At 39.0% G+C, this 26,937-nt stretch overlaps 1 protein-coding gene across 1 annotated transcript in view; it reads left to right on the plus strand.

Moving 5' to 3' along the window:
* The window catches only part of kcnn3 (potassium intermediate/small conductance calcium-activated channel, subfamily N, member 3), an 80,718-nt gene that overhangs the window by 28,226 nt on the left and 25,555 nt on the right, over nucleotides 1-26,937 (plus strand). The window contains exons 4-6 of the mRNA XM_084726694.1: nucleotides 9,691-9,987; nucleotides 14,547-14,668; nucleotides 17,214-17,355. Coding sequence (XP_084582820.1) covers nucleotides 9,691-9,987; nucleotides 14,547-14,668; nucleotides 17,214-17,355 — 561 coding nt within the window. The remainder of the gene's footprint in view (nucleotides 1-9,690; nucleotides 9,988-14,546; nucleotides 14,669-17,213; nucleotides 17,356-26,937) is intronic.

Genomic DNA, 26,937 nt, shown 5'->3' on the forward strand with positions numbered 1-26,937 from the left:
TTCTAAATTGCCTAACAACATCTGGCAAAGGGACTGCAGATGAAAACAAGCCTTTGGCTAACTCAGGTGCATTTACATTTGTTTAAATATTAATTAATGTACATTGTTCCTTTTCAAATAAATAAATATAAAGTGTAAATGTTCAGTGTAGTGGTACATAAAGCTTCTTGAGATCATTCCTTTCTTAATAGTTTTTTAAAAGATTTATTTAAAATGACTGCAGTGGGAAGAGGAGGTCAGTGGGAGGTCTCCATCACGGAAATGGACAACAGAGCCTGTGGCATAGATAATGCTATAATGCACTATCTGCCATTGCTGCAGAGGATGTTCCCCTAGACAATGACTTGGAAAAAACCTGCATGTGAAGATATGCCCAATAAGCCTGACAGTAATGATAATAACCAACTTAAATTAATGATATCATTAGGCTATATTTGTAAATTATATTATAAGTTGAAGTGCAGAGTCAGACAGGATCATGTCAACATAATTATGAAGTGTAATTTAGTCAAAGGTGCTTCAAAGTAATGAAATATACAATCCATTAGTGGAAAACCTACATTTGGATAACAGCAAACTAACTGTACACAACTCCTACGACAGGTCTTGACCAGTCATAAATTGTATTTGTACCACAGACAAAATACTAAATACAAGAAAACTGATGAATGTGGTCAGTTCTCATAAATTAAGTGAACAAACCACTCAAGAAGAATCTGCATTCTAATCTGTATTAGTGGTTCTTCCCTAAGGCCAAGTGAATTGCATAGATTTAACTGAACTCACATTATCCTTAAAGGGAAAGTTCGCTGATTTTATGCAGAGGGACCTGCATTAAGTCTGATAAATTGCCTGAGGTGATGTCAGCTGAGTCAGTGTCCGGTGGAGCTGAAGACTACAAGTATGAAAGTGAAAAACAACAGGGGGGTTCTGGGGTTAGAGAGAGGTGAGGTTACCAGACCTCTGTAGCCCTCTGCTCATCTCTGCTTGAGGCGAGCTGCTCAAGGCTACAATAGCTACAAAATGTTTTTAAACTCTCATTTAAAATGAATCCAACAATATTATAGGAGTGTAGTGTTATGTTATATATTTATCCTTAAAGATACACATGATCTTGTCCATGATTTCATCGCAGCCATGGACCCAGCAGCAGTAGCTTTTAAAAATGCTTTGCTTCTTGGGGGAACACTCTTGCATGTAGGCAGGTGTTCAGGTGGTTGTTTGCCGAGCGGCAGTGTGAAAACTCCATCCGTTTTGGAAGATTTCTGATTGCTTTGCAGTATATTGTGTATATGCACTTTAGGTACATTTGTCATCTCCTTCTCTCCTTTTCTGTGATTTTTGCATAACGAACACCAACAACAGTTAACATCGTTACCACAGTAACTGTAAAATATTCCTGCTGGACTGTCACAAGTCATTTAGTGGTGTGGTTCAATAATATACTTGAGAATTCTCTTTAAAAAAAAAAGTTCATCTCAACAGAAATTTCAAGGATAAAGATTTTTTTTAGGTCATACCTCTTTAACACAACAACACTAACATGAGTAACTGTTATGTTTTGTAAGCATAGTCTCATAACTGCCCTTGACAATGTGTTTAGTTCTTAACATTGCTTTAATTTTTTTACGACTGAGTTTAACCTTGCTTATGTCAGATGCTTTCACTGATTCTTTGTAACTTTCTGAACAGATAAAGACTTTCATTGTATTGTATTATGAGAATTTGCCCTGTGGTTGTTATCACCACCATGAACTCAGGAGACATTTTGAGTGCTGTGATTTACAGTCCAATCTGTGTGGCCGCATGCCATTAGTTTGAGTTAACATTGCAACCACCGACAGAGATGGGTCAGGAATAATGGAGGCTGAGGATTGAAATATCATTAGATCATTAGTCTAGCCAATGATGAATCAAGAAATATATTCCAAATACAGCTGTTACATGAACCACACTTTCCAAGTAAGTGACTCATAGGGCCAACCCAGGCTAAATGTTTGAATATCTGCAAATTTAGGAGGGTTGCACCTTATCTTTCATGTGTTTCATGTAGCATCCAGGGACGTCCACGCATGCATATTGATGTATTTGAAGTTCTGGTCTGTTGCGTGACTCACTAATCTGCCAGCTCACCAGTGGCCTTCTTTTCTTTTCTTTTCTTAACACATATACACAGACACACACACACACACACACACTCACACACACAAACTTTTGTAAAGCCAGCAACAAGAAAACAGACTACTCTTGGATGAAAGGATTCATTTTAGCTCATAAACTTGCAAGAAATCCAGGCTTGAAAAGAAAAAAAACAAATTGTTGAAATTAATCAAATAAAAACTCTGAGAGTGTGCGAGAAGAGATATTTCTCCACTCCATTAGTGCACTTTAAGCATTAGTGAACTGTGTTATTCAGTTACTTTTGGAGGTTTTTAGAAGCAGCCCATTGATCAAGAAGACACCGCCTTGGCACTCACAGCCACTCAAATGCTGGCAGATGGCATTAGGAAAATAAAGTGCGTGGTAGTCTTCCAAAGAGGGTTGTCTTCTTTAAAATCCTGGGACATCTTAATACTTGGATGGTCATTTCATGATGTCATGTTCTGCAGATTCTGCATAATGCACATCCGCCTTGGGAACTATAATGGAGGAGAAAATGAGAGCGAGGTTAACCACAGCATCCTCCTTAGACTGCAACATGAAAGAAGCATTTCACCCACTTATTTCCAAGAAATGTTAATTTATCAGATGCCATTTGAGTTTCTCTAGCCTGTAGCCATTTTTAGTAACCGGAGTTGTTTTTCATATTTGCACTGAATGAAGGAGATTCCTGGTCTCGAGACACCACTGGTAGAATCCTTTCTTTCTTTTTACTCTCTCCCAGTTTCTGTTTTTAGACTTTCTAGTGGCAACAGCACTCATGCACACACACACACACACACACACACACACACACACTGTGAATCTTTCCTGCATCTCTCACACTTTCCAACACTTCCTTTTCACTTCCACGACACCTTCTCTCCTTCCTTTCCTCTGTTGAGTATGTAGAAACAGCCACAGGGGTGTTCCCTCAGAGCTGCAATTACAGTCAAGGAAAGCGTATTATCCTCTCTGCATATTCACATGTACTCTGTGCATGTGTGTGTGTGTCTGTGTGTGTGTGTGTGTGTTTAGTTCGCCCCAGTTATTTTCTGCCTGTTCCAGGGATTTCCATGCTGTAAGACCCAGACATTTCCCAGAGGTGTGACTATGTGTGTAAAAGTACGCATGCATGCTTTTCAGTGTTCGCTCTGTCACTGTCTCCTGCACTGATTGGGGCCGTCTCCGTCCCAGACTGAAGTTTAGTCTTTTTCCCTCCTGTGGGAAATGTCGGCATGAGGCTGATTTGCCTGCATCTGTATCTTTTTTTAAGACTCAGTGCTGCGTTTGATTTGACAGGACTGTCTGGATGTGTGTGTGTATGTGTGTGTGCGTGCATGTGTGCAAAATTGTACCCCGCCTGTCTCGCTCACTCAAGTCTGGCCAGCTCCGCGTCTGGTTCCGTGATGAGAGACATCTGCAATCAGTGACTTAACACGATTACCAAGGTACGATGGCCATGGGGACAGGAAGGGGTCGAGGCATGGATGGATGGATGGATAGATGGATGGATGGCTGAAGATGGAGGGTGACAAACTCCTCCAGCAGGTTGCAGATGCTTGAGGTGAAGAGTGTCCGCTCAGACCTCGCACCTTCACCTGTGAAGAGACTCCAGCCTATCTTTGGTGCTGTCATTTTCACACATTTCTTCCTTTTTTTCTTTTTTTTTTGGCTCCCTTCTCTCCCGCTGGCCTGCTCTTTGTTTTTTCTCTTTGCCCTCCTTCTGTCCTGTCTGCTTTCTGTTGCCTTTCCTTGTGCTTTGCCCTCTGCCCTGTGATGCCATGTTTTGTTAAAATTAAGAAAATAGCAGAGGACACTTTTTTCCCCCACGATCTTGTTCATTTTACCCCATGGGCTTGTTCTTTATGTCCGAGTTCATCTTTGCTGTTCTCTGACCTTCCTCCCTGTTTCTCTCCTGATAGACTTGACACTTAGGCTGGGTTGCACCAACAAGTATTAATTTTTTAAAACTCAGTGAAATCACAGTTTACTTTAATTTATGTTGCACTGAACCATCTTAAAATGAAGACAGATTAAATTTACTTCTCTTTAAACCTCAGTTTAGTTTGTAATCTAGACCAAGATTAAATTTTATTGTATTTTAACTTTGGAAATAGCTGCCTTCTGAGATGGATCTAGCAGAATAATTAAGTTCCCTAAAGAAGGTTAAGGGACAGACTCAACTCAACTGAGTTTTATGATGCCTCGCTTCTTTCTTTTAGTCCAGTAAATCTTCTATTTGGCCTTATTGTTCCATTAATTTGCCCAACAAGTTTTAGAGCTTTTCTGACAAAGCAATCAGGTGTATGTTAACTCAGCTAACTTACTCTTTAGCAAGCTAGCAAAGACTGTAAAGTTTTGTTAACTTTTTAGCTAGCTAGCAAACAAGGTAATGCTTTGTTCAGGAATAAAAAATATTTTTCTAGTTTTCCCCCTTTTTACTTACTTAAATCTGTCAACACACAAATTTATTATTTATTTATTTATTTAAATTTGGATCAGGAAGAATTGATTAAACTCTTTCAGTTTACATCAAATTTAGAATAAGAATAAGATAAACCTAAGATTAGTTTTTACAGGGATTTTTAAATATCGATTTATGTATATATCTATGTATGTATTTATTATTTATCTATTATTTATTCTCTTTCATTTTAAACTTAGTTTATCTTAACTATGACTCAAACTTATCTTAGATCAAATTAATCTCTGTTGGTGCAACCCAGTCTTTGAACTCCCTCCCTCACACACACACACACACACACACACACACACACACACACACACACACACACACACACGAAGACAATCCCTGCCTTCTTTTCCTTCCTCCCAGCGCCTCCTCCCTCATTCCCTCCCTCTATCCTGGTCGTGGTCCTGTTGGGGCAGTGGCACTCACTCATTCCCATTGACAGATTACTTTCCTAATGGAATTTAATTATTTATCCATTCCTCGTGATGATTTAGTCAGGAAAAGACCGACAGTACAGGAGGGGAGGAAGGGAGAGGCACTCATCTCCTCCAGTTGCAAGAAACTGGATCACCTCCGTTTTGATTTGGAGAGATGTCATTCAGAGAGCGAAGGAAGGGGAGTGAGGGATTTTGGAAGGAGGAAAAAATGAGAGACATAGACGATGTCTGTCACACACTGGCTGAGAGAAAGAATGGATGACAGCATGTAGTTGGGTTCTCTCTGCATTGCATTGACTTACATTCATTCCCTGGAGATGAAACTACAATTACTATATGCCTAACTCCAGTCCCAAGCCTAATTTTAGCTGTAAATCACATCTTAAAGGTGCAGTTAGCATTTCTAGAGAAATAAAAGTTGACTGTTGAGTATGGGGCTGAGACGATAACCACATCACCGCAATACTGCAGTCATGTGATATCTACTGCAGTGTTGAGCTCATTACTGGCATCACCACAAAATTTATTTTGAAGGATCAATCTCATGTTATTTCATTTTGAAACTTGTTTGAGATCAGCGTGAATGAATCTATTAATACAACTATGGATCAATGCTGTCACAAGTCAGCTGATTGGTTGAAAAGCTTCTGATTGGTTAACATTCAACCCAAGGCATCATTGGATTGCCAGTGGACACATAACAACAAGCTAACTCCCAGAAAACCTTCAGTGTTGGATTTTTCATTATGACTTATTTTACAAAGTCTCAGAAAAGACGCTGCAGTTCAACGCTGGATTACAAAGCTTCTGAAAGCTTTTCCTGCTCAGTTTATTTCAGTCGACCCCCTTCACGCTTTGAGCAGTTGGGAAACAACAGACGAGACCTTTCATGTTGTTGAGAAGCTGCAGTGTTTATTAACTGACTGTACATTTAATGCCAGAGTAACAGCTTACTACAAAATGTAACTTTCTGCTCTGCTAGCAGCACTGTTGCTCGTCTGCTGCTTGCTCTTCCTCACCTGCATGCCACACACTCATTACGCTGCTCGTGGCTGGTGCTGCAACTAACAATCATTTATATTGTCAATTAATGTGTTGATCATTTTCTCAATCAATGGTTAGTTTTTTTTCCATATTGTGTGAAAATGGTGAAAATGTGTCTCCCATGGTCCAAGATGATGTCCTCACATGTCTTGTTTTGTCTACAGCCCAAAGATATCCAGTTTACTGTCATACAGTGGTAAAGAAACCAGCAAATATTCACAATTAAGAAGTTGGGATCAAATAAATTTTTGCTAAAAGGTGACAACAAATGCACACACACACACACACAAACCCTTGCAAGTCTCCACAGAGAACATGAGTGTTAGACAACCTGTCTGTGCATTCCTCTCTGTACCTCATCACTCATTGTCACACACACACACACACACACGCACACACACACGTACTCACACAAACACACACCTTTCTGTCTTTTTCCTGCATCTCCTTTATCTTTCTTCTTCTTCTTGTCTCGTCTCTCACTGCGTTCCTCTCTCTTTTTTTTGACTCTGTCTTCCTCCCTCTTCCTCCCTCTCTCCCCTCTCTCTCGCTGGGGATCCTAATTAAGCTTGGCTGCTCTTTGATGTTGTCGCCTTGGCAACAGTCACCATGACGAGGCTGGGTCTGCACACTCTCTCTCAAACTCACTCAGGCATACACAAATACACACAAGTACAGTACATACACACACACACACACACACACACACACACACACACACACACACACACACACACACACTCTTACTGAAATCATTAAAGAATACAGCCAGTGTTTGACCCTTGGTTCAAATGATAGCTTACACAATTACTCAGGCATGTGCACAGGCTACACATGTGTGTGTACACATGTTGGCTACATGTGTGCATACATGTTACAACAGTAGAACAAGGAAAACACATCCACCCTGCTGAGCCAGATATAGATAACGATGAAATATGTAGTGTTTGTGTGTGTGTGTGTGTGTGTGTGTGTGTGTGTGTGTGTGTGTGTGTGTGTGTGTGTGTGTGTGTGTGTGTGTGTGTGTGTGTGTGTGCGCGCGTCCATACAGGCACTGAGGACGTGGCAGAGCTTCAGTCCACCTTCATCAGTGACCAGTTGGCTGTGACACACAGCGGCTGGCTGTCATGCCCGTTCCTTCTGATGTTTGACCTGTTATTGTATTTTTTTGTTTTCCTAAATAAATGTTTGTGTGGGCTGAAAGCCCTCGAGATGAATCATGTGGTAAAGAGCAATTGTTAGCACTGGCTGTTTCTCCAGGCAGTACAGCATCTGGTAAACTCTGCTGATTTACAGCAGGGGAGTTCCTCATTTCTCTCACTGTGTGCCCCGATCGCTCTTTTCAGACTGTACTACTGCTTTCATGTTGTGCTCCTGACTCTCTCTTGAACATAATCCATCGAAGAATCTTCTATCAAGACATTTTTGTTTGTACTGAATCCTAAAACTGCTTTTTTTTCTGTTTTATTTTTATGAATGAATAAAATCATGCAATTGTGCTCTTCAGTTGCAACTAGGGCTGAAAATGTTGTGCATTTACCTTAACCAATACTTGTGCATGTTAACAATGGATAATTAATTAATCAATACTCATTTTAAAACATCTAAATAAACAGAATAATAATACATGAAGCCTCTCGTTTGAAATGGCTGCTCTTATCTGCCTGTCTTTATTTAAAAATAGCTCCACTGAACAAAACAAGCATTATCGATTAATGCATTTTTAATCTGCTAAATTCTTAACCCATGTAATCAATTAATGATCAATCAGTAACATCCCTAGTTGCAGCATTCCAGCTTGTTTCTAATGTAAATTTGCATGCCTCAAGAATATTGTACAATCATGTGCAGTTCTTCTCCTCCTTTTTATTTTTCTTCTTCTTCTTCTTTTCCCTCTTCTATTGTGAGGAAGTTTTTATTGTTTTTTTCCTTTTTCATTCATTATGGAGGAAAGATTGCATATGAAAGTAACATAACTTAAATCCTGACAATGCATTCCATATCTACATCAATTCACGAGGGTAAATCCCTTATATATTATACATGTACATACATGTCCATTAGGGGTGTGTCATATCATATTGTTCAAGATAAAATCATATTGTGATAATGGAGGCATTCTGACTTGTTGAAATAATGACATTATAGCATTATGTGCAGCAACAGCAAGCATGGCTGAAAGCTATAGTAGCATTGCTACTGGCTCCACAACGGAGACATTTGCTTCAAAAAGGGGAGTGGCAGTGGTTTGGTTACAAAGATTACATAATATATAAGAAGTACAAGAAGACAACAACAAATTGTGGCAATACAACAAACTTATTTCATCACTTCAAGAAGAGGCACCCAGTTGAGAATGAAGAGTAGAGGTGAAATTGTGCTGAAAATGTCCAAGAAGTATTGATGCACACATTGAAATCATTTCATCAACTTTTATATTGAAAAACTGGCATGGCATCATGTCCTTTGTTGTCAGTGTTTTCATTGATGCAAAACAAACCCAGACTGTTGCTTATGTTGGCTGATGCTGGAGTTTTTACTGTGAGTTTTTTCAATGCGTGGTACTCAAATGTGGTTATCAGGATAGTTAATCGTTGAAATTTTTATCACAGTTTATCATGAAACCGATCATCTGTAACGATGACAGCCAAAAATCAGCACAAACTGCCAAACTCAAATACTCAAAAGTTACTAAATACATATGACTATATATACTTTCAGTCAGTGTCACCTAGATTTACACATGATGCTTTGGTTACAGACATACATTTCTAGAAAATTCTTCACACAAGCTCTTTGTTTTAGAAACAGGTTGAAATAATTTGACTCCACTGGAAAATGCACTTGTTTGAACAAAATAAGACTTTATGAACTGACGCCTGACTTAAAAAAATTGAGTTTTTTTTTGCCGTGTCCTCCTTCCCCTGATATTTCCTCATTCCTATCTTTATCTCTTCATTTCCTCTCCACTTCATCCATCTCTTTCCACCGCCCTCTCCTCTCATCAACCCCAACTCCCCCTCCGCACCACCTCCACCCCCCCGCCTCACTTCCTGTCAGCACTGTCTGGAGGAGGGCCCTCTGTAATGAAACCTGCTCTTACCACTTCCTTATAACAACAGCTTTGGTGACGATATCAGGAGTAACAACAGCAATTACAAATGCAAAACAACAACATACAGGAGGGAAAACTGCAATTAAAGTACTATTGTTAGACACGTGCTCATGAGACTGAATTACCGGAGTAGTGGTCTTTTTTTTTTGAAAAATATTGTTGTTGTGCTAATCAGGATCCTGTTTTTGCTCAAAAGTAGCCACTTGAGATGACTAGGCATCTTTTAATTTAAGTAAGAGTTGTAGGTTATATGAAAATGAGCCAAATGACTGTGTGAAGATTGAATAGATTACTGATTAGATGGATGGTATTTTACATCCCAGGAAAAGAGACATTTAGTCTAAATTGCTCCTAGTTCCTTTAATCATCAGATCAGTCAGCTGTACTGATGAGTGGCCCGTGCCAGCAGAGGATCAGGATGAAAAGTTTAAAACAAGTGTAACTCCTTCACTCCTTTAACTCTCTTCCTGTCCCTGCAGCTGTTTGTCATCGACAACGGAGCGGACGACTGGCGCATCGCCATGACGATGGAGAGGGTTCTGCTGATCGCTCTGGAGCTGCTGGTGTCTGCGGTGCATCCAGTGCCCGGGGACTTTAAGTTTCAGTGGCGGGCGCGGCTGGCCTTCTCGTACGCGCCGTCGCAGGCCGAGGCCGACCTGGACATGGTGCTGAGCGTGCCCATGTTCCTGCGCCTCTACCTCATCGCCAGAGTCATGCTTCTGCACAGCAAACTCTTCACCGACGCCTCCTCCAGGAGTATAGGTGCCCTAAATAAGGTCAGAGTGTGACATGAGTACAAGTACACACATTCTTTACTAATGTTGGGAGGGTCACTGTTGTGTTGTTTTCCACCACAGATTACCAAATACACATCAAGAAATGTCATTTGTAAAGTATTCCTTTAGATTACTCAAGTTAAGTAACCTTAAAAGTAATACTTTGGATTACTTTTGGAATACTTCAAAATTGTCTCGCTAAGCCAATTTGTCTGGTCACTCTGAACACAGTTAATGCTTTTGGGAATGACCTCACTGCAGAGATCAATATACAGGTCTCATTAGATCACTTATAGAGCAACTAATGTTACCACACACCTACATTTGAATTAACACACACACACACACACACACAGTAATTTATTTTCCCAGAAATTTACTGTCAGTATAGTTAGGGATGATATGAACTAGCTAAAAGGGGAGCCATCTGTATGCTTTATCAAACTACTTATGTAGGCCACAATTCCTGCTTTTAGTTTAAAGACATTTAAAATGGTTGTAACACACCTGTCACCTGAGTGTAAAAGTTCATGCATCTCGTGAACAGCCAAGACACTGTGCTTCATATTAACTGATTCTGAGTGTGATTTTACACTTAAATATATTATACTATACATATTAATTTTTTCTGACATGACGGGTTCACACCCATCTCTCGACTTTAACAGTAAGTGTATTCAGAATAAAAACAATTTAAGCTGTAAATGTAATGAAATACAGTTACCCAAAATCTGTTTTACAAATCTTCAATAGTTGTATTCTGAATACTCCCCAGTCGTGTTCTTTGCTCATGTAGAAGTTACAGACACTTGTGTAAAAGAAAGAGCCTGGGAGTGACATAAGTAAAAGTGAGAAAGTAAAGGGCTAGGCTGCATAAAAGCACATAGGTTTACCTTAAATCTTCATCCAAAGATGCCTGACAAAAAAAAAAGAATTGCATAAAATCAGGCTCAGGATTTCCTTAGGTTGTTGTAAGGGAAAGCCCTTTCTATCTCTGTCCGTTTCTAAGTATTGTCCCCTTATGCATTACTAGAAGGTCCTTAGTGACCATTTTCCTTAGAAAATTTCAAGGTGCTTATAATAGTCTCTTAGAAGTGAAATAGCAACTTTGTCGCTATGTTATGTCTTTGGCTAGATTTGTAGCTTTGTCTTTAATGTTTTTTTGTTGTTGATGTTTGGTTATTTCCTTTCTTGCTGTCACAGTAGTTTGTCAGTCAACACCAACACTACTTTTACATCTTCTGCTTGTGCCTATTTGTTATGGATAGATTAAATTTACTTTGGATTATGTACTTGTGCTTCTACAAGGAGAACATTCGCATCTTCTTTTCAAATCTTCTTTTGTGTTGTTTTATGACAGTTACTGCTGTGAAAGCCTTGCGGTATGTTCACACTACCGGCAACTCAATTGAATTGAATGAATCGCAGCTGGCAACACAAAGCCAGAAACTGACGTCACCTTGACCTCAGCTTTCTTCAGTGCTCCAATGATGGAGTGACGTGTCAACCAATCATGTTTTTGTTTTGGCACTTCTGCTTCTCCACACACTTCCTGTGCCGTGTAAACAATGGACTTGCCATAGCCAGTTTCTTTATTCTACACACATAAGCTCATTGACGTCAATGAGTGCCAGTAGCACTTCACTGGCAACTTGGCAGCATTGTAGCTGACCATGTTTGGCCATTTTGTAGTTATGTCACTGATAGTGTGAACATATGGTTAGTCTAAACACTTAGGCAAGGAGACACAATAAAAGATTTTATGCAATGCTCCTAAGCAAACCCCGTAACTTAGGGAAATGTTTTTTTTAAGCGACTAACTTAAGTTTGAAACTTAAGCTGCAAGGTTTATGCAACCGTGCACAGGCTCTGAAATGTACTTTAAGTATGAAAGTAAAAAGTAGCCATCTGAAGGAGACCTCTACAGTCTATTTCTATGCAAAGCAAACTGAATCTCACCTTTTCTCCGTGGTGGAGTCTCCCTTTCTTGTCTATTTTGTCTTGTTTTTTTTATGTCATTCTCATCTTGTTACATCTGTCATGTGTGATATGCACTGATGGATACAACAAGAAATCATCTTTTATATGTCTTATGTCCCATCCAAAGTAGATAACCTGTTTTGAAAATGTCAAGAGTAGGAAGTTCAGATATTTCTGTGAAAATTCAGAGAATGGCTACCGTTGCTTCCCACCTCTGGTTGTGTGCTTGCAGGTGTGCGTGTGTGCAATATGCATTCAAGAGTGTGGTGGTCAAAGCTTAAAGAGGTGAAGGAGTTGTAAAGGTATTAAGGTCAAGAGCTCTCTCCTCTAAATTAAATCTGTGTCCTCCCTGTCCCTTTCAATCCTGGCCTCTAGCCTATCTCTCAGACTATCTCAAGTCCTTCCTTCCGCCCTGTCCTTCTAGTCACGCTGTTTCTTTTCATCTACCAGTTCAAACCCGCTTCCTCTCCTTTTGTTATTGCTGTGCATAGAGACTTAGATGTAAGCTGTGGTGAATCTTTCATAATACAATATGAGATGGGAGCGTGAAATGGGAACAAGATATTGCAAACGGCTCAAATGGGCCATGAAAAGAAAAGACAAGAATGAGATTGCAATACGAGTGCGGAGAAACGTGTATGAGCCATGCAATAAATGATTGGTGCCAGGTTCATAATGACTTTAAACGATAAACATTATTGTAGAATCAGGAAGTAGAGATGTTGCTTGCAGTGAAAATATGCAAACTATGAGGATGAGGAGAGGAGGAGGACATCGAGAGAGATGGAGTAGATTTTGGACGAGTAATTTAGCAGGTTGCGAGTGTATCTGCGATGACCCTCAGGCTGCAGTGATGGGGAGGGGAGGTGAAGCTGCCATTGAATTGCAGCTCTAACATGACAACTCGTTTATCAGCTGCTTAACCCTTCCAGGGCTCAAACGTTGCTCTCCAATCACCCGTCTGCCACAACCTGATGACAAATGAGCAGCAGATAAAAACTACACTGAAATAGGCCAATTACTCAAAGACACTGTATAGTTTGACCCGAGTCAGAGGGCGAGCCCCGATCTCGGCTCCAATTACAGTGGAGATCCTCCAAGTGCTGCCGCTATCAAAAGATACTCAGAAGACTAATTAGTCAAACAGCAAATCTGTGTGGGAAACGGTGTACAGGAAGGGGATTCAGAGCTACACAATACTAAAATATATATTATAAAGTCATTCATCAGCTCTGCTATATTGAGCAGTGTTGGGACAGTAACTTTTAAAACATATTCCACTAAAGATTACTAAATACATGTCCTGAACATAATTTGTAACATATGCAATTAAATTACTCAATTCTCTATCTAATGTACCACCTGTAGCTTCAACATGCTATTTGGATTTATGGACGTGCAGTTGCTACATGTTGATCCTTTAAGTAATGTATTCTAAATACCGTTTCTCAGAGTCACATGACTTTGGGCATGACTGCATGAATAGTGAGATTTCTTCACTGTTCTCACTGGGTCATGCAGAGGAAGTTAAGCACGCCATACACATCCAAAGAATATAACATAAATCATGTGGTGAATAAACAGATCGTATTTATGACTAATTAGCGATATATGTGCTTGTTAACGAGCTAGTTAGCCAAATTAACAAGGAAGTAAAGTCAAATTTTACTTACACAGACCCTTTTAGTGCCGATGTCATTAATGTCATGTCAAACACAAATCACCTCAGAGTAGCAGACCACATAACCAAGTGAAAATCTCATCTCGCTGTGTTGTTCGGTGCCAGAATCAAGTACTGATGATAACCCAGACAGTAACAAAATCAAACTCTTTCATCTTTCCACTCATCCAATAATCACCAGCTTTGGTTTAGTCGAAATAGATGTGAAAATTAGATGTGAAAATTGTTTGGCTCTATAGCCTGTTTTCCTCTCATTCGTCCTCTGGCTCAGTGGGATGTTCTCCAGGAAGTGGGTTTGCAGACAATTAAGTTAGCAAAATAAAATGACAAGCCAAGCTAACAAAACTTGGTAGCTAGTATTACCTAATATGTAAAACAAGGAATTGTTTTGCCCCCACCTAAGCTCCACCCACAAAAAAACACTGTTACTAATAGTAACACAGTCTGTAGAGCCAAAATCACAAATCACAATTCGTCTCAAGCGGTCTTTCCAACCTGTACAGCGTATGACACCCTCTGCCCTTAACGGGAAACCCTCATTAGCATGATAGAGCACGGTAGCATGGCAAAAAAAAGAACTTAAAATCACCTCAACTTGCACTGCACTGAAATGTTGAAGAGGTTCTTTATATTTCCTGACAGTGTCTTGGCTGTGATTTCCTTCAGTGAGGTGTATGGCATCTGCACTGTACACGCACAAAATGTGACACATTTCTTTTGATCTGTTTATGGGAAATGCATGTCTCATATGAATTCTAGAGCAACTAAAAGAAAGTAATCCCTTCAAGTAATCTATTTTAAGAATACCACCAATTTGTTCATATTTTGTATTTTCAGTACTGTATTCCTTCACCCACCAACCCTGATACTGAGTATGTGTACTGTGTGTGTATTGCAGGTGCATTTTAACACACGGTTTGTAATGAAAACCCTCATGACTATCTGCCCCGGGACGGTGCTGCTGGTCTTCAGCATCTCCCTGTGGATTATCGCTGCCTGGACCGTACGAGTGTGTGAGAGGTCAGTAACAAAGCTGCTTCATTTGTGTCTGTGTGTGTGAGAGACAGTGAGAAGAAGACAGAGCGCTGGACTGTGATTGGCCAAGAAATTCAACTCAACAATTAAATTCAATTGGCAGGAAATATAATCTGGGACATGTGTGCAACATAATCCATCTTTAGACTTCAGTTTGAGAGGCTTTCTCACCAGTTGTACACTAAATTTGATCCAGGCGATAAGAGTTGTTACTTTGCTGGTCCATTTTGTCTCATAAATCAGCAACATGATAGTGTCCTGTAAGACAACTTTGATAGCACTTCATTTTAACTGCCTGATTCAGCATTTATAAGCCATATACACACACTTAATTTTAGTATGCCACTCTATAATGTAGATTAAAGCAGCTATAAGGACATTTAAATGTGATCATTTGTCTTTAGAAATGTGTTCAGAACTGTGAAGACATGAAGACGGGTTCATTCTTGACATTGGTAGTTAGAAACCTTAAACAAATAGTTTGGCATTTTGGGAAATAAGAGTTAAATGAGATGATCTATACCGGTGCCATATCTGGCTGGTAAATATAAAACCACAGCCAGCAGCCAGTTAGCTTAGCATAAATACTGGAAACAAAGGGAAAAAGTTAGCCGGGTTTTGCCCAAAAGTAACAAAATCTGACTACAAATACTGTTCAAACTTCCTACTTAAAGTGTGAAAAATAGAAGTGAAAAAATTATACATATTACACACGGGTCAGTGCCATATCATAATGTGTTATAAGCTAATGACTGCTTATATATGCTAAGTAGGGTGTTAAACTGAAATGTTCCTGTCATTTTATCATCTTGCAGTGCATCTTTAATAGTTATTCTGGGGTTTATGGCCTTAAGGTTTTTCTACTTTGACAGGTGGGCTTAAATACTTATAGGAGACAGCTGTGCCATATGGATGTGCAGGCTGGTGATTTATTTGTTTATTATTTATTTATTACGTTAAAGCAGCAGACAACATTTAATAGCTACATGACATGATGTCTCGCCGTTACTAAGGAAACTGTAAATCAAATTATCCACTTACATTTAAAGATTGATAATGATAGCAGTAATTGATTTTACGAGTTATGTAATGTTGTTAATGTATCATCAAGTGGAAGGCAAAAAGTGACCATACCTTATTTATGTGTTTAAACATTTTCCAGATAATCAAGGAAATATGGGAAAAATGTCAGTTGGTTAATTAGCTTGATTAAATGCATCATTGCCTGGCTGCTGGGAAGTCGTTGTTTGGTCTGCATCCAAGTTTAACTGGCATTTCCTCTCCTCTCCAAACCAAATTAACGAAGGAGAAAATATATACACAAAATTCAATTAAACTGCTTCAAACAAGGTGAAAATTTGAGAATTTGAAGACTGTGTCCCTTCAGCCTAGAGAATAGAGAGCCCAGAGCGAGTATATATATATATAACATCCCAGGTGCAAATTTATGTTTTTCTGTTCTTTTTTTTTTTTTTTTGAGAAAACAACTTTCAAATCTGCACTAGGGGCATTATTATAGAAACTTCTTATCTTAAGTTCTAAGTTTAGTTAGGAAGAGCCTAAGGAAGAATTGGTATCACAGAAGCAAATCCTAACTAACTTTGGGAATCCTATTTTAATTCATCCTATTTTATCTCAGTTTAGGAAATACTCAATGAATACTCAATCTAACATCACTTATCAACGTTCATGTCTGTCACGTAGCAACCAACACTACTTTTGTCATCTCGCAGAGCTACAACTTTGCATCCATTGTTTTTCTCTCATGAAAACACACTGAAACATACAAAAATGGAGCATAAACAACCACTGGCACCCAACCCAAGTCCAGACAGATGTGTTGGTAACATCTGCAGTGAAATCAAAATATGTTTGTTTTGTGAAATTTAAAACAAACAAACCTAATTATCATGTTACCAAGTGGTTAAAATAGGATCTTTTTGTCAAATTTTACAGCAACGCTAACTTATAGCCAACATTATTGTAAGCTACTGTTAGCTAACATTGCCATTAACTATTGTTTGCTAACACTTCTGTTTGTTAGTAAGCACCTTAGCTAGAAGTACCACTGGAAAAGTCAAAGTTGGCTTAAAGATTATCCTAAAGGAGAGTTTATTTACAATTTTGCGAAATTATTAGGCTTGTGTAATACACTTTTCCTGTCTTAAGTTATGATAAGAACTGTTCATCTGTGATGACTTTTTTTTTCCTAAAGCCGGTGCTAATTCTAATTATCATGGTTGCCAAACAGTTAAGATAGGGCCTGCAAGTTAGGTAGCTTCTGTAATACGGCTTCAGGTTTGGTTTCTATGGCAACAGTGTTGTGCATCGGGTAGGAGTGGTGGAAGAAGGAGCTGCAGTTATGTGTTATGTTCTGTGTCAGGTGAAATTGAAAGATTCGTGTTTGAGGTTTGACGCCCACATGTGCAGACAGGACCAGTGGGCCAGTTATGTTGGGTTATTTTTTTGTATTTATATCCTTTATTGACTGACTTTCTCCTCTGAACATGGGCGATATTTTTTGTTTCAGGTATCACGATGCCCAGGATGTGACCAGTAACTTCCTGGGAGCCATGTGGCTTATCTCCATCACCTTCTTGTCCATCGGCTATGGAGACATGGTTCCTCATACTTACTGTGGCAAAGGAGTCTGTCTTCTCACAGGAATCATGGTCAGTGTATTTCCTCCTTGTCTCCTCTCCGTTTCTGTCTCTCACTGTCCCTCCCCCACGGTGCTGTCCTCGCCTCATTCAAAGGTCAGCAGATTAGAGAGCATGCTGTCATTTCTGAGAGAAATTCTGCCATTTGGGTAATTTGGGCAATCCTCCCTGAATTAGCCTGCATCTGTGCCTCTGTGTGTTTTGGGTGTGTGGGCGTGCAAACAAGAGCGTGTTAGCGGTTTGTGTGTGTGTGTGTGTGTGTGTGTGTGTGTGTGTGTGTGTGTGTGTGTGTGTGTGTGTGCATGTTATTCCCTTGTCTGTCCTCATTGCATAATGAAGGTCCCACCTTTCAGTGTGCCATGTCCTCCCACTCGCTCTCTCTCTTTCATTTTCCTTCACCACTATCTAACTCTCTCTCTTTTTATTTATCCCTCTACCTCTCTTTTCCTCTCTGTCCGTCTCTCCTTCCCCGAGGCCATGTGTTTATTTCTATCTACCGTCCATCTGTTAGTATGAGTGTTTAAGCCGCCGACTGCTCCTCTATTTGCTTCACTTCACAGGTGTTCTTCCCTCCTCAAACTATTTCTTTCTTTCTCCCTTGTCATTCTCGCTTTTGTCCTTGTTTCTTTTCAAGTCTCTGTTTTGTCACATTGGGCCTTTTCTTCTCCTCTCTTCTTCTAGCTTCCTTTTGTTTAAAGGAATAACCACAAGTTTCTGGAAATCAGTCCAATTGACCCTTTGCTAAGCACCGTGTCCGAACAGCCTCTGTCTAATCATAGATAAGTAACCGTGACTATAGGCACAGCAGGCCCGTCAAGTGTTGCTTCAACTCAGCATGTTGAAGCCTCATGTATAGATGAGAGCAGACACATGCCATGTCCCACAACCACACCCCTTTTAGTGAAAAATAAGCCCTGTAAAGACATGCAGTCAGTATGTGTCAGTGACAAACACTTCATCACAGGTTAGTTAATCATTTTACTGAGGAAATGATATGCACCTGTAAAGTAAAATAAATTATTGAGCTTCTAAAAGTAAATCACGGCAAAATGATGTAATCAGCATCAGGTGAACATAACCTGGGCTCCTTTTACTTAACAAAAAGAAGAAAAAAGACAAACCTGGATAAACCCAATACTGAGGAAAAAGAGGAGAATTTGGTTTCATGTGGTTTGGATGTATTTCAGGACGGCACCAAGTTTGAAGACATAGAGGGGTCATTTCAGAGAATGGATTGACCCGGAGCGGCAGCTATCCTTAGTTGAAATGTGTTATACAACTTGTGAACTGTCCCAGCTGTGCCCAGTGAACATTTGGTTCATTCATAATTTGACAGGAGGGTGGTTGCCCATTTTCAAGGTTAAACAAAGTCTTTTTTCGTCAACTGTTGAAGCTTCATATCCACACCATCGTCATACTGAAGCTCATTGTCTATTCCATCTCCTCATGTTGTCTTTGAAATCGTTGTCTCCGCAGTTTCCCCACCCCCCATTATCATATAAAATGGAGTTTGGTGAACCATGTGAAACAAGCTATCTGCGATGTCAGATATTTTGGATGTTGTCAACAACATGCAGATTGACTGGTCAGATGCATGTCAAAAGTGAAAGTCAGAAAATACTGACCTCGGTCTGAAAAAAATCAAAGCAAAATTAGCAAAATTCTGCCATTGATGTATAAGCTTGCACTGGACACATACATGTTCGGTTATTAGGTCATTAATGTGCAAATTAATTGCATATGTGTATATATATGTAAATGTGTGTATGTGTGTGTGTGTGTATGTACGTGACATACAACCAATGTTTGCTGAGATGTAGCTTCTACTCTTATAGCATTAAAGTTGTACCATGTACACAGTCGTTACCTTAACATATTTTCGACCCTTTCACAGGGTGCGTCTTTCAAAATGTGTCAAATGGAAACGTTAAAAAGTCTAGAGACAGACTTCTCAGCTGACTCAATGCTGACTTAATTAGAATTAGTTTGCATTGGCTGGCCACACTAATCTGCCAATAAGAACATAAGTTTTGTTGACAAAATCCACAGTCATCAGCTAGAAATGAGAAGCTGCTTTTGTTAACTCCTTTGTGGCATCAAAAACCATGTGTTTCAACAATTACTGCCAATTTTGATATTAAAGGGTCAATTTGTACCTCTTCTAATTGTAATTAGAAAGTTCTACTTAGATTTTATCCATGCTTATCACTTATCACACAACATAGTCGGTTCTGAATGACTGGAGGAAATTAGTGTCTTTTTTAAATGCAAAAAAATGAGAATTTGTTAAGCTCTACAGTTAAATGTCAAGTAATCTCAAATTAAACATGCTGATAAGTACGATTGTGCTTCGGTTGATTTTTGTAAGGTCAGGATAGAAAAATTAGAACTGAAAATAATAATATGTTACCTGGGAATACATTTCTCATAGGACATGATGTGCCACATGTTTTATGTTGCCATGGGGGAGTCGAGCACGGTGAGTAATAGCAGACTGCGTACAGCTAAAGAGCTGAAAGTCACTGCACAGTGGGTGATCACCTGAGTTAGGGGTAAGGTTGTTTCTTAAACAAATTGTGTAATGATATCAATTTTCTAAATTACAGACTTGTGCAGTGAGTTAGTACTACATTATTAATGTGTTTATCAAAATGACATTTCTACAAAAAGATTAGGAAGCCCGGATGAGACATTTAAAATGCCATTTTCATTAACAAAATAATGTGATGGATAATGGCAATGACTTTTGTCCTTTTCATGTTTTTAAACCTGAGGGAATAACTGTGCATAAGCTTTTACTCATAGATGTAATGCCACTGGCCTAGTTGAGCTTGTTAAAGCGAATGAAAAGTAAAGGCAGCGTGCTCATACAAAAGAGGAGCACCACTTAACATTTTTAAAAAGTACCTCTAAACAGTCCTCGGATCTGTTAAGTTACATGGTAAGATATGATAACTGGCTCGGTGAATGTAAAAACAAACAACAGAGCTTATAAGGTGTTTTGTTTCTACAGGAAAGTCAGATAATAAGCTGCTAAAAATCTCCCATTTGCACTTGAGCCGAGGGCGCCTAAAGTCAAGCAGCTGCTGCTGTGGCTGAATGTTGAAGCCAGTGTAGAAGTGCAATAAGATGCAGTTAAATGACTGCGGGATGCTGATTCAAACAAAGTCAAGAGAGTGAATCAGAAAACTTCGAAAACATAACTCTCAAAATTAAAAGTCCATAAGTATTTTCCACAAAGTAAGTAACTTACTTCACTTTATGTGTTTACTTGTGCTGGAAATTACTGAATTATTAGCAAGTGGTAACCTCCAGGTTCACAGTTCCTCAAATGGCCACTTGGCTCCAAAAGCAAGTCAATCCCTTGAGACCCCCACATCAAAATTTCCAACTTCACAGCAGAAATAAGCAGCCTGATACAAAAACACTTCTGGTCTCTGTAGCTAATTTACCCATTTATGACAACCATACAGCAGGGTTCAACTGCCTGGGACAAATGAAATGCCACTTCATGTTAGTAAAGGTAGAAACTCACTTGTTCGATTGGACAAGTGGTAAAAAGGAATTTCGCACACTGTTTTTTTCCATAGCTGATGATGGAAGGGGTAAAGGAGTGGGTCATCTCTTTAGGGCTGGGCAATATATCACAATATATCAACATTAAGCTTTTGTATCAGTTACTAGATCTTATATTTTAGATATTGTCATATTGTGTTATGACATAAGTGTTGTCTTTTCCTGGTTTTAAAGGCTGTTTCACAGTTAGGTGATGTGATTTTCTGAACTTACTAGACTATTCTAGCTGTTCTATTATTTACCTTTACCCACTTAGGAATTATATGCGCATAACTGATAATTATTTATGAAAAATCTAATTTATCATTAATGATATCAAATTAATATTTTGTGAAAGTGGCAATAGTCATTCCAATTATATTATTACAATATTGATATCAAGGTATTTAGTGAAAAATATTGTGATATTTGATTCTGAGAGTGCACATTTGATTGCAAGAAAATGGCAGCGGGTAAAGACGAAGAGCACAAGCAAGCATTTCAATCCAAACTTCAGAACAAAAGTTTAGTCAGGTGGCATTATAGCATGTGGGTTAAACTCTAACTATATATGGATAGTTTGTGTTTGAGAGTTTGAGAGCAAGGCTGTTGAAACAGGGCCAGTTTTCAAAGGAATGTCAGGTTTCCAAAAAATGGGGTCAATGTTTGTTAGCTAACTGCAAGGTCACCACTGCATTTGGCCTCCTCAGCTCCACTCATTTTCCACCTCTTTGCCCATTTCTGGATTAGCCAGTCAGTGGTTCGTCATCACCAAGATCCAATGGCCAGAGCCACAACACTACTATCATCACAAGGGATGGGTAAGGAGAACTGGTACTAAACCAATACTGGTTTCTGATTGGTCAGTACTGATATAACGATAAGCTCCTGGACAATCTGTTCTGGATAATGCAGTTTGTGTCATGTTACATAAACAGCTGACTGGACAAAACATTCAAAAGTGTGGACTCTGCAAAATTTAATAAAAATGTTGCCCAAATTTCAACATCTATTTTTGGGTTACATTTGGACCAAATTGAACGGACCAAACCGAGCCAAATTTCAGCATCTATTCTTAAGCTACATTTGGACCAAACTGGACAGACCGAACCCAGCCCAAAATATCAGTGTCTATTTTTTCAACATCTATTTTTGGGCAACATACACATCAGAGGGACCATTCACAGCCCAACAACGGACTGACCAGATTTAGACCAATATGTAATGTTAAAATGACGTTGGGTGATTGCTGGGTGACCTTCAGAATGGCTCCTCAGATGCCTCTGTGTGACATCATAAACACTCGCACAGAGTAAGTATTATAAGTATTTTTGTGTTTTTGTGTGCTTCTCTGTACCTGCCAGCTCACCTACTTTCTTTACTGTATAGTCCATTAAATGTGTGAATAAACACACTCAAGCACAAATACACACACACACACACAGACCCCCATTTGCTGGGTGAATCATCCAATCGGTGGTTTAGAGTACAAGTCTTACTATAATGTTAGCACACACACACACACGCACACACACACAAAGACACAAAACAGGGGGTGGAAACAGAACGTCCCAAGCCCGCTGGTACAGACTGCATCCTCCACACAAACACTGACACAGAGCTTGACATACACTCTTCGTGTGACTCCCACACACACTCTCCTCTCCTGTCACAAACACACTCTCACTACACCCTTTAGAGTGTTCGGAGTGGTTTATTTCAGTTGATCATCAGAAGAGAAGGTGTGAGGATGCAGGTAGAACGAGGAAGGTGAGGCTTGTGGCAGGGGCAGGGTAAGAGGTGAGGACAGAGTACACAGGATATGTTATTTTTTTTCTTGGTTGAGAATTATTGTAATGAGTTTCTATAGGAGAAACGCTCGCCGTTGTTACTATGACAACACATTAAGGCCAAGAGTGTTGGAATATACCACTGCCCCGAGGCTACCCGGGGGTGTGCCAGGTGTTAGCGTGTATGTGTGTGCTTATGTGTTGTTGTGCGTGAGTACATGGTGGTTAGGGTAGTTTATCACAACATGCTTTAAATAAAGGGAACTGTTTGTGCTTCTTATATTGTGCATTGATTATATCCGGAGCTGTGATAATGCAATTCATTTATGCACGCATGTGTGTATTTGCATCCTCATATCTTCATTCAACTTCTTCACTTCAGCATTTATTAGTAGTATATAAACATTTAATAAATGGTTTATAACATACTGCACTATAGTTTTATGCATATATGTAACTGTCAACAAAAGGGCCTACTGTGTAACTCCTCCTCTGGGTATCATAAGTAAAATTGCCAGACAGAGGTACTATTTCAAGTCTGTACAGGATATTAATTCACTCCTCCTTGAATCCCAACATTCAGACTCAGTCTGAACCAGATTTAGGGGTTTCACTCACTTCTATAGAGTGGGAAAGAATATGGAGGGACACTGTGGTAATTTACAAGTCAGTCAGATTCAGAGTTATGTAATTAAAAAAAAATTCTCCACGGGGCATAAATCACTCCTTCCAGTATGAAAAAATAGACCCAAGTTCTTCTCTGAACTCTGCTGACATAACAAAAGAGTTTAATTCAATCTGAGTATTAATCACAAAAAATCTCCCCCCTTGTTGTGTTTAGAAGGGAACCTTAAATTTGTGAGATCTGCAAAACTCTTACGAGATTTGTACATGCTGTGTTCTCATACTGTGCACCTTTCCTCAGGCTGGGGGCACATCTGAAGTCTCTTATTGTTTTCCACCATGGAAAAATAGTTTATTTCTATGATTTATTCATCTATTTATATAATTTTTGTTTTGTGAGTAGCACAAAAAGACTACTACAAGTAGCTTGTTATACAACCTTGTTTTATAAAATGATGAATAAATGAACTTTGTATTACACAACATTTATTCATCCATTTATATGATTTTTGTTTTGCCAGCAGCGTAAAGGGGCTACAACTTGCATCTTATTATACAACTAATGGGTAAAACTTTATAATAAATGGTAAGTGGTAGTAAATTAAGCTTTTTTAATAGTTATATTACTGTTAACAAACAATATTTAGTATTAGTTAATGAATAACAAATGAAGAAATTTGTTACATACAGAGGTGGACATTATTGTTAGTAATTAGTTTGTAAACATCTATAAAAACATTATTTGGATGGTTATAATAAAGCTGCAACTTATGATTACAATAACGTACATACCTTGTGTTGCATAAGTGAACTTATGTGGGTAACATACTTATTTTACTTTAATTTTAACTGTGATCTTTTCCTAAACTTACCCAAGTAGTTTTTGTTTCCTAAACCTAAGAAAGTTGTTTTTGTGCCTTTATTTTGAAAGTTGTTTTGAAATATTTATTATTGCTATCTTGATCGCAGAGCCCTGTATGCAAAAATTATTTGGATGATTATTATAAAGTTGCTGTTAAAAAAAACAAACTTTACAAATGCTTAATAATGGTTTCTAAAGCACATATATAAGCATTATTTGAATATTTGTTAACAGTAAAATAACCAACTTGTGCCTATGTTTGTTTTTGTGTATAGCCTAAGAAGATGTTAAGTGTTTCGAGTACATATCTAAAGTAATTTAGACAAAGACATTCTGAATCAACTTCAACTTCTGAATCAAGTGTGCGTGTATGAGAGTTTTACAAATCTAGGGTTTCCTTATTTACCCTTGTCTTGTTTTTTTTTTTGTTTTTTTTTGCTTGCTAGGGTGTAGAGCTGCACAGCTGTAAGGTCAAAAGAAGACAGGAAAATAGTAGGCCCAGTCTTTTTTGCTACTGAAAGAATGATTTTGTTAAATTGGAAAATTCATAAGCCCAAATGTTTCTCAATAGAAATGTTCTAATCTTCTTGGTAAGGAACAAATTGCTCACATGATCGCCGACACAATTCTTGGAACTGAGTCTTGGCAACTGGGTCAGACTAGTGTTCAGCAGCCCTATGTGAGATGTTTCTGGTTTCTTTTGTTTCTTCATGAACACCTTATGACTGAATGACTTTTTTATGAGGCCAGATTTACGTTTACACTTACATTTCTGTTGTCTTACCTGTAAAGTTGGAAATTTAAATGTAAAAAACCTTTTTACTTTTAGCTCCACTTTATTAGTTTTCACAATTGGAAAAGAAACATTAAGTGCAAAAGTACAGGAAAAACAATACATCAGAAGTTTGTTGTAATAATAAACACTCTGTTGCATTTAACATCTGTTTTCATTCAGTTTGACTCTCCTAAATTTCTTCTACTTCAACAACCCGGGTTTAAACCAATGAATGGGATAATTAGCCTGCTAGTAAAATGATGATCTTCTAAAAAACAACATAAAGCCCCATAAACTGAGAATATTAGCCGCCTATTTAAATAAAATTACAATGATATACTTGGTTCGTATTTATAAATTATTAAATGGCTGGATTGAGGCTGTAAAATGGCCGTCTTTGGCCTGCAGGCTGCCGACTGACTAAGCCTGCCTTATGATGATGAAATCAATTATTAATTGCACTGTACTATATACCACCCCCACCCCACCCTTTTATGTTGTGTGTTGTTCCGTCATGTGTTTTTGTAACATCTTGTACTTTTTGTTGTTGCTCTTGTTGCTGCTGTTGTTTGGTTGTTTGAGAGTTTTCTTGTTTGTATGTCTATGTAAGTGTAAATGTCTTGTAGTTACCTATCTATCTATCTATTAAAGTATTACTGTGTGTTTGTGTTTTGTTCGCCGTCAATCCACTGCAGCCTCTTGATGTACTGAAGCTCTGGATGGGTCGTCAGGTTAAAGAGATGCAGAGTAGCTGCCATTTCAAACCTATTTTGTGTTTTTGTCTGTCTCTAAGTGCTTGTGTTGTGTTCACTAATTGAGCAAATTAAATTTCTTTTTTTTTGTTTTATGCTGAGCATCTTCCCCTCATTACTTCATTACCGCTGACCTGTTTGGGAAACTATTTCCCTCCGTTCCAGCATGAAGCAGTTTAGTTTTTACCTGGTGTTTGCAGTGGCGGATGTTACACAGAGGCACAGATGGGTGATTCCCCCCCTTTTCTCTGACAGCTACGTCGATGGCTGCGCTGTGGTGGAGGAAGCGAGGGGAAACACCCAGGCATATGAAACAAATCACAGCAGCACAGCCATCATCAGCCGTGTCACTCTGCGAAGATTGCACAGGGAACCCTGCTGAAATCAAATGGATGCAGGCGAATACACAAACAAACACACACACACTCACCAGCACATAGCCTGGCTTTACAAACCAATCAGCACCCCACTGTTTCTGACCGAGGAGGACATTTTTGAACACACAGTTAAGTATGTGCACTCTTGCTGCACTTGTACATGCTGTACCGTAGCAACTCGTCGAGGGCTCTTTCACCTAAAGCACAGACATGTATGAATGCTCTGAGGGTTTTCCATCGGCTCTCATCATATTTTATTCATAGTTTTTTGAATAAACACAAATAGAGTGGATGAGTGTATAGACGTGGGCACTAATGCCTGTTTGTGCGTTACATTTTACTGAAGCCAGCCAAAGTTATTTTTGGCAAACCTGTCTTATCGTTCAAGAGTGTGCACGATGAAGTCTTGGCTATTTCCTACACGCTTCAAAAATGTTGCATGCTCCCTCGCTCCCGCTCTCAAACTCACTATGTTATGTCTCTTTTATTCCCTCCCACTGTGAGATGCACACACTCACAAGCAGGAAAGAAGAGCACTCATACATTTTCATTAAACACTCTTAATCTTAATTCATTACTTATCAGGAGATATGTGACCTCATTAACATTGCCTTCTTCTCCATCTTTCTCTCCTCCTATCCTGTGGATACACCCTCGTCTCCTGCTCTCCACTCCACTCCCTTTATGTTCCCTTCATTTCCCATTTATATTTACTCGTAGCTCCTCACTCTCTTTATCTTTTCTTCCCTTCTTCTCCCTTTTTTTCCCTCTCAGTGCTTGCCCCCTTCAGAGGAACCTGTGAGTGCTCAACAGCCCCATTGAAAACAGTGTCTAATCTGAAAGTTAATTAAGTCTGTCT

Source organism: Lutjanus erythropterus, chromosome 9 (genome assembly GCF_056507025.1).
Source record: "Lutjanus erythropterus isolate fLutEry1 chromosome 9, fLutEry1.hap2, whole genome shotgun sequence".
Lineage (NCBI taxonomy): Eukaryota > Metazoa > Chordata > Actinopteri > Lutjaniformes > Lutjanidae > Lutjanus > Lutjanus erythropterus.